The sequence below is a fragment of the Rhinolophus sinicus genome, chromosome 17 (genome assembly GCF_057876585.1).
Source record: "Rhinolophus sinicus isolate RSI-liver-muscle chromosome 17, RSI-T2T, whole genome shotgun sequence".
Taxonomy (NCBI): domain Eukaryota; kingdom Metazoa; phylum Chordata; class Mammalia; order Chiroptera; family Rhinolophidae; genus Rhinolophus; species Rhinolophus sinicus.
Genome location: NC_142517.1, coordinates 167,015,919 through 167,030,522, shown reverse-complemented (window position 1 = coordinate 167,030,522; position 14,604 = coordinate 167,015,919). Strand labels below are relative to the sequence as shown.

At 35.9% G+C, this 14,604-nt stretch overlaps 1 protein-coding gene across 4 annotated transcripts in view; it reads left to right on the top strand.

Annotated features, from left to right (window-relative positions):
• The window catches only part of ZNF385B (zinc finger protein 385B), a 375,248-nt gene that overhangs the window by 111,442 nt on the left and 249,202 nt on the right, over window positions 1–14,604 (top strand). The window contains exon 1 of one of the 4 annotated variants that reach the window (XM_019739352.3): window positions 8,686–8,990. The exons of 2 other annotated variants lie outside the window; for them this stretch is intronic. In XM_019739352.3, coding sequence (XP_019594911.2) covers window positions 8,966–8,990 — 25 coding nt within the window. In that variant the 5' untranslated portion in view covers window positions 8,686–8,965. Of the gene's footprint in view, window positions 1–8,685; window positions 8,991–14,604 lie in introns of those variants that run through there. One more of the 4 variants, XM_019739354.3, reaches the window with a different exon arrangement.

Sequence of the window (14,604 nt, the reverse complement as noted above, 5' to 3'; positions counted from 1 at the left end):
TTCTCAGATGAAGAGGAAGCTGCTGGTCCGAAATCACACTTTGCGAACACGAATCTAACCCATCGAGGAGGATTTAGACCCAGAAAAGGAGCTTCTTCCCTTAAATAAATCTGTAACTGGGAGATCAGAAAAGAGAAAGGTGGCCTTCTTGTGTTCCTTGCCTTCTCCTGGGGCATCCCCTCACCCAGGGAAAGAGAGGGACAATGTCATGGAAATAGAGTGATACAGCCAGCCTCTCCCCCCACAACCCCATCAAACAATCCACACCCCTAACTGGGAGCTTTAGAAGTAATTTTGCACCTTGGACAGTATCATAAAGACAGTGAAGGCAGACTGAAAGGCTGCAGTAAAGTGGATGAATGGGGTCTCACCTGTGGCAGGTATTGTGCTAAGTAGGTTACCTTGTTTGAATCCTCATAACAGATTTATGAGGAAGGTACTATTATTATTACATACAATGTGGATGAGGAATAAAGAGGTTACGTAACAGCTGGCTTGGAAGAAGTCGGCCTGATTCTGTGGACTGAGTCCTTACCATGGTGTCATTGTTTTTCATCTGTAGATATGTTAGGTTGAGCAGAAACTACCTGGTTTGTGCTTCCAGGTTACTTTCATCTATGGATATGTTAGATTGAGCAGAAATTACCTGGATTGTCTTTACAGGTTACTGCTCGAACAGTGTACCTGATGTGGAAGGTGAATCAGAAAATGAGAGGATGTAAGTTCTGTTTCTGGAGGCAGCCTGTTTGTGTGGAAAGGCCGGCTTTTGCTATTCAGAGCCTTTCCCCACATAAAAATCAGTATGTGATGCTCTGATAACCCCCCTCCCTTCCATTCAGAAACAGGTAAATCACCAGATAGAGTAACACATGTTAACTTTATATTTTATTCTCCTTGTGTCCTCAGGAATGTTTGTGCCTGTCATGGAGAATAAAGTGGCCCCAAGGATTATGGTGGGGAAACTTGCTTGTATTCTGGGGCGTTGGGGGATCCATTTTTCCTCAGAATGGAAGGGAGTCTCTCTTAGAGGGACCTCTGGTCCTGCCCTTGCCACTAGTTTGGCACAAACGATATTTAAAACTATGAAATATCAGGCCCAGGGTATGGAGGTTCTGCTGAATTGTGGTAAGAGAGACCATTTGTACTCGATCTAAGGTGTACTAGAGATAGAGGTTACCATGGAAAGACTGAAATAATGACTCCAGTCCTCACAACCTGCAGATAAGTCTAATTTTCCTCATATTTCAAAATTAGAAACTGAGAATTAGAGCGATTTGGAGGCCTTTCCTAAGGCCACACAAAACTTCAAAGTCTAAGATCTTTCACTCTACATTACCTCTCATAGCTTTTAAAACATATTCTTCGCAAAGTGAAAATGAAAAGAATTCATGACTGTTTTTTTATTAGCGAATGTTTGTTTTTTCCCTGTTGCATGCTAACTAAAATGTGCATTTTCTTTCTCACTTTCAATTAATTCCAAAATAATTTCTAATCATATTTGAGGTTAAGCTTTTAAGCCTAAGCAGGAGTTAGTCAAGCAAAGAGAGTGGAAAAACATGATGCAAAGGGAGTAAAGAGAATGTTTAAAATCTTAAATTGAGAAAAGCTTGGCATGTCTAAAAAGCTGAGATATGGCTGAAACTGAGTGAGAGAACTAGGAAGAAAAATAAGAGAAGTTGGGAAGGTAGGCCATTAGAAAGTAGCCATTAGAAAATTTTTTTAGAAAAGTAATACTTTATTTTAATCATGATTCTGTGGGTCGGAGACTGGGGCTGATCTCAGCGAGGTTGTTCTTGTCCTGGACTCACTGGAGGTCACTCACACAGATGCAGGCAGCTACACATCAGCTGGGTTGGGTGGCCTAAGATGGCCCCCCACATGCGTCTGGCATTTGGTGCTGACTGTAGGCTGGGTCACGCTCACCAGTAGACTCTCCTCTTAGAGTTGCTTTGACTAAGCTTCATTACACAGAGGTCACAGGTAGCGCTGCAAGACAACAGAGCAGAAACTGCAAAACACTGCATTCATTTGGTCAGGACTAATCACAAGACCAGTCCAAATTTCAGCTGTGGGAAAACAGACTCTGCCTCTTCATGTGAGAAGTGGCATCTTTTATTTGGCCTTGGGAATTTTGAACTGAGTTTGAATCTATTTTAAGTTGAGGACACTTAGGAAGTGGGGAGAGAAGATAAGGGTGATAAAATCAGGGGACTTTGCAGCAGGAAGTAGAGGTAGTGGTTTGGAGGTGGAAATGGAGAGCAAGACTGGAAGATGGGTTGTCAGCTGGAGCATTGTATGGAGTATGCTTTTCTTTGTTGCTATATTCTGTGTTTCACTTTGATGAGTCCAGGATCGTCAGCTGTTTTTACCTGCCTCCCTTCTAATGATTTCTTTATTTTATTCCTATTCTACATTGAAGAACAGCTGATAGAGTCGTCACTGTGATAGGTATTATGACTATCAAAGTACAAGGATGGGCTTTTAAATACAATGGTGAAATTCTTCCCACTGCATCTCATATATATTTAAAATGTAAAATTTATCCTTCAAAGTGTTTTCTCATTTTTGAACCTCAGAACTTAAACTTGAAATTGTAACACTATAGAATCACCACAAGATGGTGCCACAAGCACATTGAAAGTAAGATATTTTCCTTCTTCCTAATCCCACAATATTTTGCTGGAGTTTATTGAGTATGGAGGGCAGAACAATACTTATAAATGTGTGAGGATATGTGTGACATGCAAGTATTGGCAAGAACATGATCATTTGACATACTTTTCATGAGCATCTTCCATGTGTTAGGCAGAATCTATAGGGGAGATATCAGTGGTGTGTGTGTGTGTGTGTGTGTGTGTGTGTGTGAGAGAGAGAGAGAGAGAGAGAGAGAGAGAGAGAGAGAGAGAGAGAGAGAGAGAGAGAATATTTTTCTCCAGTTTTCAGGAATAAAAATTATGACTTAAGTATCTACTATTGCACTCTGTCTGGAAAAATTATAGTTCATTTTAAGAGATATTAGATACAAGCATAAATGTTTAATGATGCAAACATAGGTTTGTGTGATAAATGTAGAGATATGACTAGAATTCATCAATATGATAATGTATTTTACTTTTGCAGTAGAAACATATGGTTTTAAATGCTTGCTTTTTCTTCATTTTTGTTGAGTCAGTTTGCCATTTATCATTTAACCAAGAAATGTTTTGCAGAATATAAGTAACATGGCGAAAGTATAACAAATCCTTAGAGAAGTATCAGTGAGTATCTACCAGTCAGTGCACTAAGTAAATAAAACATTTCAGTGTGGAGGAAGGTAGGTTAAATGATTTATAATGCATTTATTTCCCTAGATTGTTTAATTATAAGTCCATAAAAATATTTTCATGGGATAATTATATAGCCCTTTTTTTTATGACTTCCTACACTATTTCGTGAAAGGGTAGACTTAGAAGGGGAAAAGGTCTTGGTCAAAATATACATAACTGGATCCTTGGAAAAAGGGTATTTGATTTCCTTGGTATAAATCTCAGATCCTTATGAGAGAGCCCAGGAATTGTCTCTTATTTGGAATAATTCAGACCTAGTGATGATACAGAAGGAATATCGATATACAGGTCAGAGTCTTTGTCTTACCCAGGATTGATCACTGTACGTTTTCAAGTAGTTTGCTAAATCTGAATTTTATTCTCTCAAACAAGAATAAAGTTATTCTCCACATCTGTACTCCCCATGTAAATTTAACTGAGATTTATGTTCTAGAGTTTATAAAGATTGAGGTTCCCTGTGAATGAGAGAAGAGCAACTTGGAAATAGGATGAAGATTCAAGTTAAAACTCCAACCCCCAAAATGCTTTGAGATAGAGCCCAATCTTTTTGGATTGTATTAGAAATCTAAAATTACACTTAAGGTAGACCTGAAAAAGTCATTATAGAATCGCTTCATGTTTTTTCTGTACATGTGGTTTAAAATGTCGATTATGTAAGTACAGACTCGAAGGAATCATATAAAGTATGAGTTTGAATGGGACTTAAAACAAAGAATTAGAAGGATACTTTTAGTGGACTGATAATCTTTTATTTTAAGAATGCTTTGGACTATAAACTTTTTTCCCCTTCCCTTTAAATCATCTTTTTTTTTTAAAAAAAAAATTAGTTTCAGGTGTACAAAGCAACATAATGATTAGACATTTACACCCCTCATAAAGTGATAACCCCAACAAGTCTACTTCCCATCTGACATCATACACAGCTATTACAATATCATTGACTATGTTGTCTTTGCTGTACCTACATCCCGTGACTAGTTAATTATAGTTGACATTCAGCATTATTTTATATGAGTTTCAGGTGTACAGCACAGTGGTTAAGCATTTATATAATCTGTGAAATGATCTCCCCGATAAGTCCAGTACCCATTCTGACACCCTACATAGTCTTTATAACATTACACTGTAAACTTTTAGATATATGTATTAACAGGTAATATTTTATAATATCATGTCTTGGTTTTTAGATTTTAAAAACCAAGTACTAATACCGTTCAGTGTGGAAACTGAATCATAGGCAATTATGGTAAGTGTTTGGGTGGCTGAGTGATTTGAATCATCAAAGACCCACTTAAAATCTTGGTGTCTTCTTATAACAGAAATATAACCTTTTTTTTCCCCCTTTGTGTATGTGTGTGTGTGTGTTTATTACCTATTTTAAACTAATCTAGGGAGAAAAGCTTTTGATAGCAGGCTGAATAGAAATTCAAAATTGGTAGGTTCATTTTCTCACTGGGGGGTGAATGTGTTGTCACTTTGACCAACTTTCTTCATAAAGACTTTCAACTTTCATACTTTTACAGTATCAAAGCCAAGGAGGCTGTTGAACATCCCAAGTTAGGCATCCTGGTGGCATGTTAAAACTGACCCTGGGATTGGTGTTTATCCATGACACTTACAGTTTTTCTGGAGCTGATTCTTAGTCCAACCGTTAAATATGTTTGCTTTTCTCCTGATTATGTGAGGATTTTGGAGGAACTGGGTGAGCTGGTTATCGTATTTTTTATGGGCTGACTGTGATGGCATTTACATCATGTTGACGCACTTCATTTCAAGAGCCTACCCCTTGGTGAGCCGCTTTGCAATCCAGAGATCTTGTCCTACAGATGCTATAAGTTAATTTTTTTTCTGATGAGGACATGATATAAAAAGGTCTAAGGAGATGCTGATTTTGATCCTGGGAGTTTCCCACTCTAGGTAACCAGTTACTTTTAGAAGTTCAGTAATTCCATGAAACAACCAGCGTACTATTTGGGTTGCTAAAGAAAGAATTCACCAAATTATGTTGTACTTTCCAAAACCAATAAATGCAGTTTCCATCTTTACATGGAAAATGACTTTGTGATTATATTCTAGATACTGAGATTAGAGCCCCACTTTATGCTATACTTTGTACAGTGAATAGGAAGACCAATGTTATAATAAACGTCTCTAAGACTCCACCCCACAGCAAGTCTGAACCCCAAAAGACACACGAAATGTTCTTTTTGGGGGATTACCTATAGTTTGTGTTTTTAATAAAATTGTATATATTTAAGGTACACAACATGATTTGGTATACATTTACATAGTGAAATGATTACTACAGTGAAACCAATCAACATATCTATCTCCTAACATACTCACTTTTGTGTGTGTGGTGAGAGCACCTGAAATCTACTCTCTTAGCAAATTTCCAGTATTCAGTACAGTATTATTAACTATCGCCATCGTGTTGTACCGCAGGTTGCTAGCTTATTCATCCTACGTAACTACAACTTTGTGCCTTTCGACTACGATCTCTTAGAAGATGTTGAGTGATATAGGTCTAAAGTCTTAAATCTAGTGTCAATGCTATATTAAAGTTTATTAATATACTTATTATAAAAAGTATTTATTTAGGAAATATACTCATAGGAAAACTCCAGTAAATACAACATAATACTTAACGTTTCTTAGGAATATTTTTTAAATGTATTTTAAAGTTAAACAATTTGAATATTGAAGGTAAAAAATATAATACCCTTTTTATACAAGTGATTTCGAAGAATTCCTATACTATATACTATATAAAAATAAATATATACTATATAAAATAATATATACTATGTAAACATAAAATAAGGTCCTTTACTTCATAAGGTGAAGCTTATTTTTTGTTTCTGACATTCTCACATGGGTTGTTTAACATTATAGACATTTCGCTTTAGGGTACAATGAGAACAGGGTGAGATCACCCAGTGTTGTAAGCCTTTATCTGAAAGTTTGTTTTTCCTTTTAAAATTTCCTTTTGAAAGTTATAAAGTAGGTTGTTAAAAAATGTTTATGTCAAGTACCTTTCACATTACTGTGTATGAGTTAGGTAATCAATGAGTGGTTGATACTATCTTTCTGTTTTGTTCTTTTCTTGGCACAGTAGTTCTGAATGGCTTCTTCTCCCCTTCCATTCCCATGCCCTAGTTTTGTCATTTTGCATTATAGCTGCATCTCTGCTCTGCTTTGTGCCTTAATGGCATCTTCTCTTGTATTTTTGTCCATCCTCTTAAAGCAATGCTAATTTCCAAATCTCTTCCCCTAGCAAGAGAACATCTGCTTAGGTATCATTTCCCAATCCTTAACCTTGTAACAGTTTAGGTAAACATTTCTACAGGTTCTACAGGAATCTCTTACCTACAATTCCTGAAATTCAAGAAGCTAGGAAAATAAGCAAGTTTTGTAATTCATATTGATGTGAGGTTAATGATCGTCTTTATCCCATCTAGCATTAATATGCACACGTTTTGCTACAGAAATGTTAATGTGTCTGATTATAGAGTGTTATTACAGACCTCATTGAAGTTATTATACAATTCATGGTATATGCAGAGTTTTATCTTCCTAAAATTTGGAAGCCTTTGAATTCTGAAATGGATCTGTCAGTAAGGGTATTAGATAAGAAGTTGAGGACCTATCATCAAATATTATGGTTTCATTTTAAACTGTTATTACTAAGGAGCTGCATGTGTAGTAATAAAAGAATTTCAGGCACACAGTCTCTCATGGACTATTTTGTAGCATAAGAAAAGGACAGAGAAAGAGAGAGAGAGAGAGAGAGAGAGAGAGAGAGAGAGAGAGAGAGAGAGAGAGAGAGCAATTGCTGAATCAGTGATGTCCAGTATGATTTTTCACGGTACACTCAAATGTTGTCTTAGGGGCTTCGTGAGGCACAAAACGAATGGAATTCAGACAGCATAAGTAGCTACATAAGATGTGTGCATTCTTCTGTGATGTGGGTACACACACACACACACACACACTGCACGCGCACGCACTTGTGTGCATGTCCACTCATGTATGTCTGTAACTATCTCCAAAGAAGGGTGTCTAACCAGTGGCTCATCAGGAGTCTACTCTACACATAGGGACTGTACCACAGGGATATTCATGGGTGTTCAATGTTTAACATTGCTCCGAACGCTGTGTTATGTAAATGTACGTGTGGCATAGCGCTGATTTCTACACAGATATTAGTATTTTGGATTGTGCTAAACATGGCACTTAAGAGCGAGTAGTATTACTAGAACTGAACACAATCATTTACAGAAGATTCTCAAATCACGAATTGCTTTTATTAGATCCTGATTTGCTTTGCTTTAGAGATTCAGTGAGAAAAAACCCATTTAAAAAAAAATGAATAGAGCCTTAAAGAGGGCTGTATCGATGCTATCTACTAGGAATTCCTTCCAGTACTTTTTATGATTTTTGATAAATGTTTTATGTCCTTTTTGCTTTTCACTTTGCATGCACACGTCAAAGCTCTGTCTCTTGTCTCAAATCATTGCTGCTACTTTCTGGGGTATAACTACCTTGTTCCTTTTAAGATTATGTCAACTGGCTCTTGCATCTTATACTAATGAAAGAGAAAGGATGGTGAAAGGTAAAGATATAAATTTGGGGTGTTTGGGGTAGGGAATGTATGGATTTAACCATAGAGTTTTAAAAAATGTTAAACAGCCAAAGACTATGGTGTTAAAAATATTCTCCACCTTGTATGTTTATTTTCTTGTTACACAGAATACATTTAAATTTTTTACCATTTAAAAATTTGTTTTAGAGTAAAATTGATGGTATTTTGCCTTGCTGATAGCACAGCCATGCACATTTTTATTATCATTATTATTTTAATTTACAGACAGGCACACGGGGGGTTAAAGGATATTTAAACTTGCTCTTTAATGGATATCTGTGTCAAATACATGGACTTGTGTGTGTGTGTGTGTGTGTGTGTGTGTGTGTGTGTGTGAGATAATTGTAATAGCTTCCAGTGATTTCATTTGTCTATAGAGAAGTCCAGGAACCTACAGCTATTTTGATTTTTGCAGCTTTTATGATAAGTCCACATAATACAGACTACTGATTTCTTCTCTGTATCCAGCTCATTGTTGAAAAGCCAGAGCTATTTTTAACATTTACACAATTTCAGTAGATGAGTCTTCATTCCACAAGGTTTGGTGCTAAATCTGTGGAGCCTTTCGTAATCATATCCTTTTTGTGGTTTGCTTGAATTTGATCACACTGGCTGATTTCATGCATTGATAATGAAGGCTTAGGTTGCCTGTTTCTCGGCTTAAATCCACCTCAGACTTGTAGGTTGACAGTGCTTCTGGTTTCAGCACGCGTGGAGATATAGGATTGAAATTGCTCTGCTTTCTTTACAAATGACTCAGAGTGTGCTTGTCCTTCCCTAAAATGTTGCCAGCGTGTAAAGGATTTTCAATGAGCAGTGCAATAAGCCAGCATCTGGGAAGGTTTGGAGCTGCACTGCTCTAGTGTGGTACTGTCATACAGATCATCGGGGCTGGAGCCAAGTCTCGGTAGCACCGAGCATTACACTGGTCACATACTGGAAGTTTTGTTCCTACAACTTGGTTGCTTGCGAAGCTGGTGGAAGCCCTGCCAGGATGTGGAGTGGACTTCCTAGCAGAGGTGAGGATTTTTATTCTAAAACTTGGATGCCGGGTTCTGCGGTCTCCGTAACAGATTGTTTCATACACTATGTGGAATCTTGGGGAGTTATCAATTGTGTTTTTCACGTCGTGCTGACAGATCCAAAGGGGCAGCACTGAAGAGCAAAATATATGATTCTTTCATTTTATTGGGAAGTAACTCCCTAAATGGGTGTGATAGCATTCTTCTTTTTTTTTCTTTCTTTTTTTCTGTGCTAGCTGTTTGCCGAGGACATCTTACCAGGAGGTGACTTCCTTTGCATTTTAAACATTCAGAACAAATCAGTGATATTGTGCGGTTTGCTGTCATTACATTAAGTAGGTAATTAGCAGTGGTTTTATGTGCTTCAAGTGTATAAAATAAAGGCTCTGAACTAAAGGAACTTTGTAGAATCTTTGACTTGAAAAATACATAGGAGGAAATAAGTGATGTTTACGAGATAACTAAGAAAGTAAGTGAAATGCATTCCATACTGGAGTTGACGCCTTGTTAAGCTTGACATCATTAATAATTAAAAGTTATGACCTGTCATGCACTGGGCAACCTACAGTAATTGATTTCTGGAGATCGTATACTGAGTGAGAGGAGAAAATTAGCAGCATTTCCTCATAAAGCATGTTTTAATTTGATGTGACGTTTTAAATGTAGCAGATTTTATCATTCAAATGTAAATAAAGTACTGACACTCACCTGGGAAGTTAAATGACTAGATTGTCATGCCCAGAAAGGTTTGATGTGACGGCATTATAAGTATGGAGTATTTGAAAGCCAACTGGATAAGGGCAAACTCAAAGTTAGGCTCTGAGTAGATGGAGTCCTATTGCTCAGGCTCTTCTAAACTCTAATTCCTACACGATGAGAAGCTGTTTCTAAAGAAGAAAGGGCTGTGACAGTTATGATGTATTCAAAAAGCAGTATGCTTATTAAGTGTCTGTTTAGCATGTTAGGTCTGCAGAGAAATCTGTTTTTATTTGATTGGGAGCTAACATGGCACATGGGGAATATATAGATGTGTGTGTGTGTGTGTGTGTGTGTGTGTGTGTGTGTATGTGTGTGTTTCCTGCTAAATTTATTTGAGGCAGCTGTTTTATGGCTTTTAACTCTAAAGTTAAAGATAAGTGTGTATTTGTTTGACAGAAGATTCGAGAACCCCATTTACTGACAGTACATGTAAAGCTTGGCTAAGCAGACGCATCAGGAGCAAACCATTTGTGTTCGCCAATCTGTCTCAGCGAGTCCCAGGGCCACTATCTTGCTAGAAGCCACTGTGTGCTTTTGAAAGCATGAAATTAGTTTTATACTGAGCACATGGTTTCTCATTTAGCAGCTCTTTTTATGGTAATGGTCAATTTATGGTTCACTGCCAGGATTTCGGTGTTCTGTCAAAGCTGATAGCTTCTGCTAAGGTGTCTCTATGAGATAAATTTTTAAAAAGTAGAGTGGGGGCCAAGTGACCCAATTAGACCCTTAAGAAGAGACTCTTACCTTCAACCTAGTCTACTTTCCGAATGCATTGTCATTTCTCCAAATTTCCTTTATGTTGTTTAATCCAAGACCTGCAGATTTAAAGTTAACATTTCCCACTTTGGACCTTACTTCACATGTGACATCACAATACCGTAGTTATATTTTGAAAGGTAAAATGTTTGTTCAACTTTTTACAATGCATTTGTTGAAAACCACTCTATTAGTCCTGGCCATATTGTGTAATCTGTCATTATCTGCTTGTTTCTTAGTACATCCTATAGCACTGTCGGAGATAATGCAAGGCTTTTATATTTTATAGTTGGTACATATTACTCATATTTTATTATACATATACGTGCTATGAGGAGGGTTAATTAAGGAATAAAATTAAACCATGTCATGATACATTAAAAATGTTGAAAAATGTCTCCTTTTATAAAACTGCCTCATCTTGACAAGTAAAACCTCTCAAATGCTAAAATTATAGAAATATTAAAAATAGTTTTTGTTTCCACAAAGTATTTATAGATGAAATGTACTTGTAGATGTTGATTTGCTAGTAAAAGAATGATTTCCTTAGCTTTTTTATTTTCATCAGAAAATAAACCTTTTGAGTTTTGTTGGTCATAATGCATTTTGAAATAGACATGATCAAAATTAACTACCAATGACATTTAAGGAAGTATTTATTCTTTGCCTGGTTGTAATGGATATACATATACATATACATATACATATACATATACATATACATATACATATACATATACATATATATATATATATATATATATATATATATATATATATATATATAATATAAAGGTGGATTAGGGTACACATTTGAATGATGCTTTTATACTTTTTCTTCCATATAACCTTGATAAAGGAACTGAAAACACTTCTAAAATCTTGAATTTTGTGATTTTTTTTCTTGTTAACCTTGGATCTTTGCCTAGGTTAAGTGATTTCACATGCTGAAGCATTCAAGACAAAATGTTATTTATTGAAATGCAGGGATATAATATGTACCATTATAATATGAAGATTTTTTTTTAGATGAAGCATAATTTTAAACAACTTCGTTTTCTTCTGTTCTTTTGGGAATGTCATGCCACAAGTCATCATCAGATTGTCAGGGGCATTTTGTTTTAGATTTTGACTTACAGATAAGTATATAATATTTCTCACTTCCCCAAAGCCCATGAAACAAATTGGGTTTTGGGTTGAGATTTAAAAAGTTAGAAGGGCATTGAGATTTTCTCTTTGAATTTCCTGATGATGTAATGTGTTTAGTAAATGAAACCTTTTAAGAAGTTTTAGAATGTCAGAATCCTCTTAGAATAGTGAAACATCACAGTACGCAGATCATAGAGAATTTACTACAGGAAGCAAGGGATAATTTAGCATATCTGCCTGAAGTCTTAGCAGTAATTTCTCTTTCACAAGAAGTTGAATTTAGAAAGTTATCATGAGGATGGGAGATTCTCATGCTTCTCAGTGATTTACCTGCATCTTTTCACTTTTACATCAAGAGATAACAATCTTGAGTTTCCGTCAGGAGATTTAAAACATGATTAGTTATGAAATATTATTGATGTAGTAAACCTGCTTTAGTTGAGAAACACGATTGCAAAATTAAAGTACTCTTCAAGTTCATTGAGCTTTCCCAATGTATACGTTCAGTACTTTGGACTATTTATGTAGTTTCTATTTTGTTTTCAGGTATGTTGCTGTGGTGATGAATAATTTTTAGTATAAGTATGACCCATGCAATATTTTGGAAATACCTTTACTAAATATGATTGTTTGTTTAGCTGAAATTCAAATTTTACTGAGTGTCCTGTATTTAATATGGGAACCCTCCCTCGTTTCTAAATAAGAAAGTGAGTCTCCAAAAATTACCTAGATAATTGGGTCTACCAAAGCCAAAATGGAGGCTTCAAATTCCTAGAAAAGCAGTTGTTTTCTACTGTTAGAGTTTATTCTTGGAAACTCCTATGGTAAGAAAATTTCGATTTGAAAAACCTAAAATGATATATATATAAAAAAATAGGATTGGTGGAGCAGAAATCCTGAGTAAGGATATGAAAGCCTCCTGTATATACTGAGATAAAATAATAAAGGCAGCGTATTAAATAGTAGCTATCAGTAACATTTTAAATAAATAATATTGAGAATTGTGCAATTAATTTCCAGTGGTTATCACTTGCCAACTAGAACATTTTCAGGATTGTCTTCTCTCAACAGGTTAAATTAATTTTGTTTTGCTATAGTTAAGATGCCTAATGAGAGGTCCCTCTCTCAATGCCCCCCTCAACCCCTCCATCTGGATTTCATTCAAATGTTCATAGTCCTTTTGATTTCAGGACTCTTGCTTTTGACTGCCACTTTCTAGGTTTCTCAGAGAGTCAGAGTAACTTGCAAACTTGACCTAGAAGAAAAATCTGTGAGATACTTTAATTATTCAGTGCACCATAGTTGAATAAGTAGAATAGAGATAATATTTATTGTGTACCTACGATGTGCCTTATATGATGTAAAAATATTTATAGGCTGTTTTTTATTGAATTTTTAAATAACTTATTAATGCATCAACATAATACCCATTGTACAGATGCTAAGCTATTTATCAGAAACACTGTGCCCAGCCCAGAGTTACTCCAATTTTAATGTCACCACAACAGAGGACAACATTCTGTCTTGGCCCTGAATGTCACTCTTACAAATCTGGCAACCTCTCCACGGGACAATAAAGGAATAAAGGCTCATTCATCTTCCTTCACTTCATCCAAGAATGTAGTGTAAAACCTTCTGTGCTCACTCAGTCTTCTATGTTACCTTTCTTTATTCTTTTCACTTCCTAATATCCCGCCCCCACCACTGTTTTTATAAATATCCTCAACAGGAGTGACTAGACATCAGTGTATAATTTGTTTCTCAAAATGAGAAAAAACATACAGAAGTGAACTTACATATACTGTAATAAAATGTTTGTGTTAGGCAACCTTTCAGTTGATTAGTAAATAATGTAGAGGAGAGGTTTGGAGCTAACCTTTTTTGTACCCAGTGTAAAATGCCACCTCGGTTCTTGCTCCGTCGGTCATGTGACATGTCAAACCAGGAAATCTGTTTTGAGACCAGATTGATCAGTTGAATGTGAAAGCAATGAACCCAGTTTTTGGAAGTGGATTAACTCTGCCAGCCCAATAAAGAACTGTTCAGTAAGCCATATCTTCTTTCAGTTAAATGGTACCCCCAATGATCTACGTCATTTCTCAATGTCTTTTGTCCTATAAGACAAATTCTAATTAAGACATATGTCTATTAACAGTATACCATTATTTCAATATTACTTTGGCTCTCAAAAGATATAATTATTTTTTGGCCTCACTGCATCAATCCATTTTCCACTTTTGCCTCGTCATAAAAGTTACTGCCTTAAACATTACTTCTTCTAATTGCTTAAAATCATATTGGTGGCCTTTTCTGATATTTAAACTCTGTCCTTTGGGAAAAGATTCTAATTCCTCTTTACCTTAAATATTACCCCAGTCTCCATGTCAGCTCCAGTTTCTTCCTAATTATATCAATCCTATTTGTCTGCGTGGTCTGTTTGTTATGGTAAAATACCAATGCGAATCCATAATCTATGTCTAAATTACTAAATATCTTCCAAAAACATTTTTTTTCTTTGCAAGTATAAAATTTTTAGAAAAGTCACCAGTGGGTAAGTTAATGTTACATAGTTCGAGAGATTCTATTTCTTTTAATTCCCTATAAAGGTGAAATTACTCAATAGCTACGTTTGCTTGGTAAATGGCAATTAAATAATAAATAGATGCCTCCCCTGGGGAACGCCTGTTTATTCAAAGTGAGGAGATTTCTGTCTTCTGATTACATCCAGGGAGTCTGCAACACCACTGGGACACTTAGTCAAACACTTTTGGGCTGACGTTTCAGAATGGTATGTGAATTTCACTAGGAGATCTATAGTAGTTCTTTTTTTTTTTTTTTTTCTTTTTCTCTGATTCACTCTTTGGTAGTGTTGATTTTTGTAGAGGATTATGGAGGGAATGAATTTACATCTTATAATCTTCTGTTTCTTCCAGTAAGTCAAGGTGGT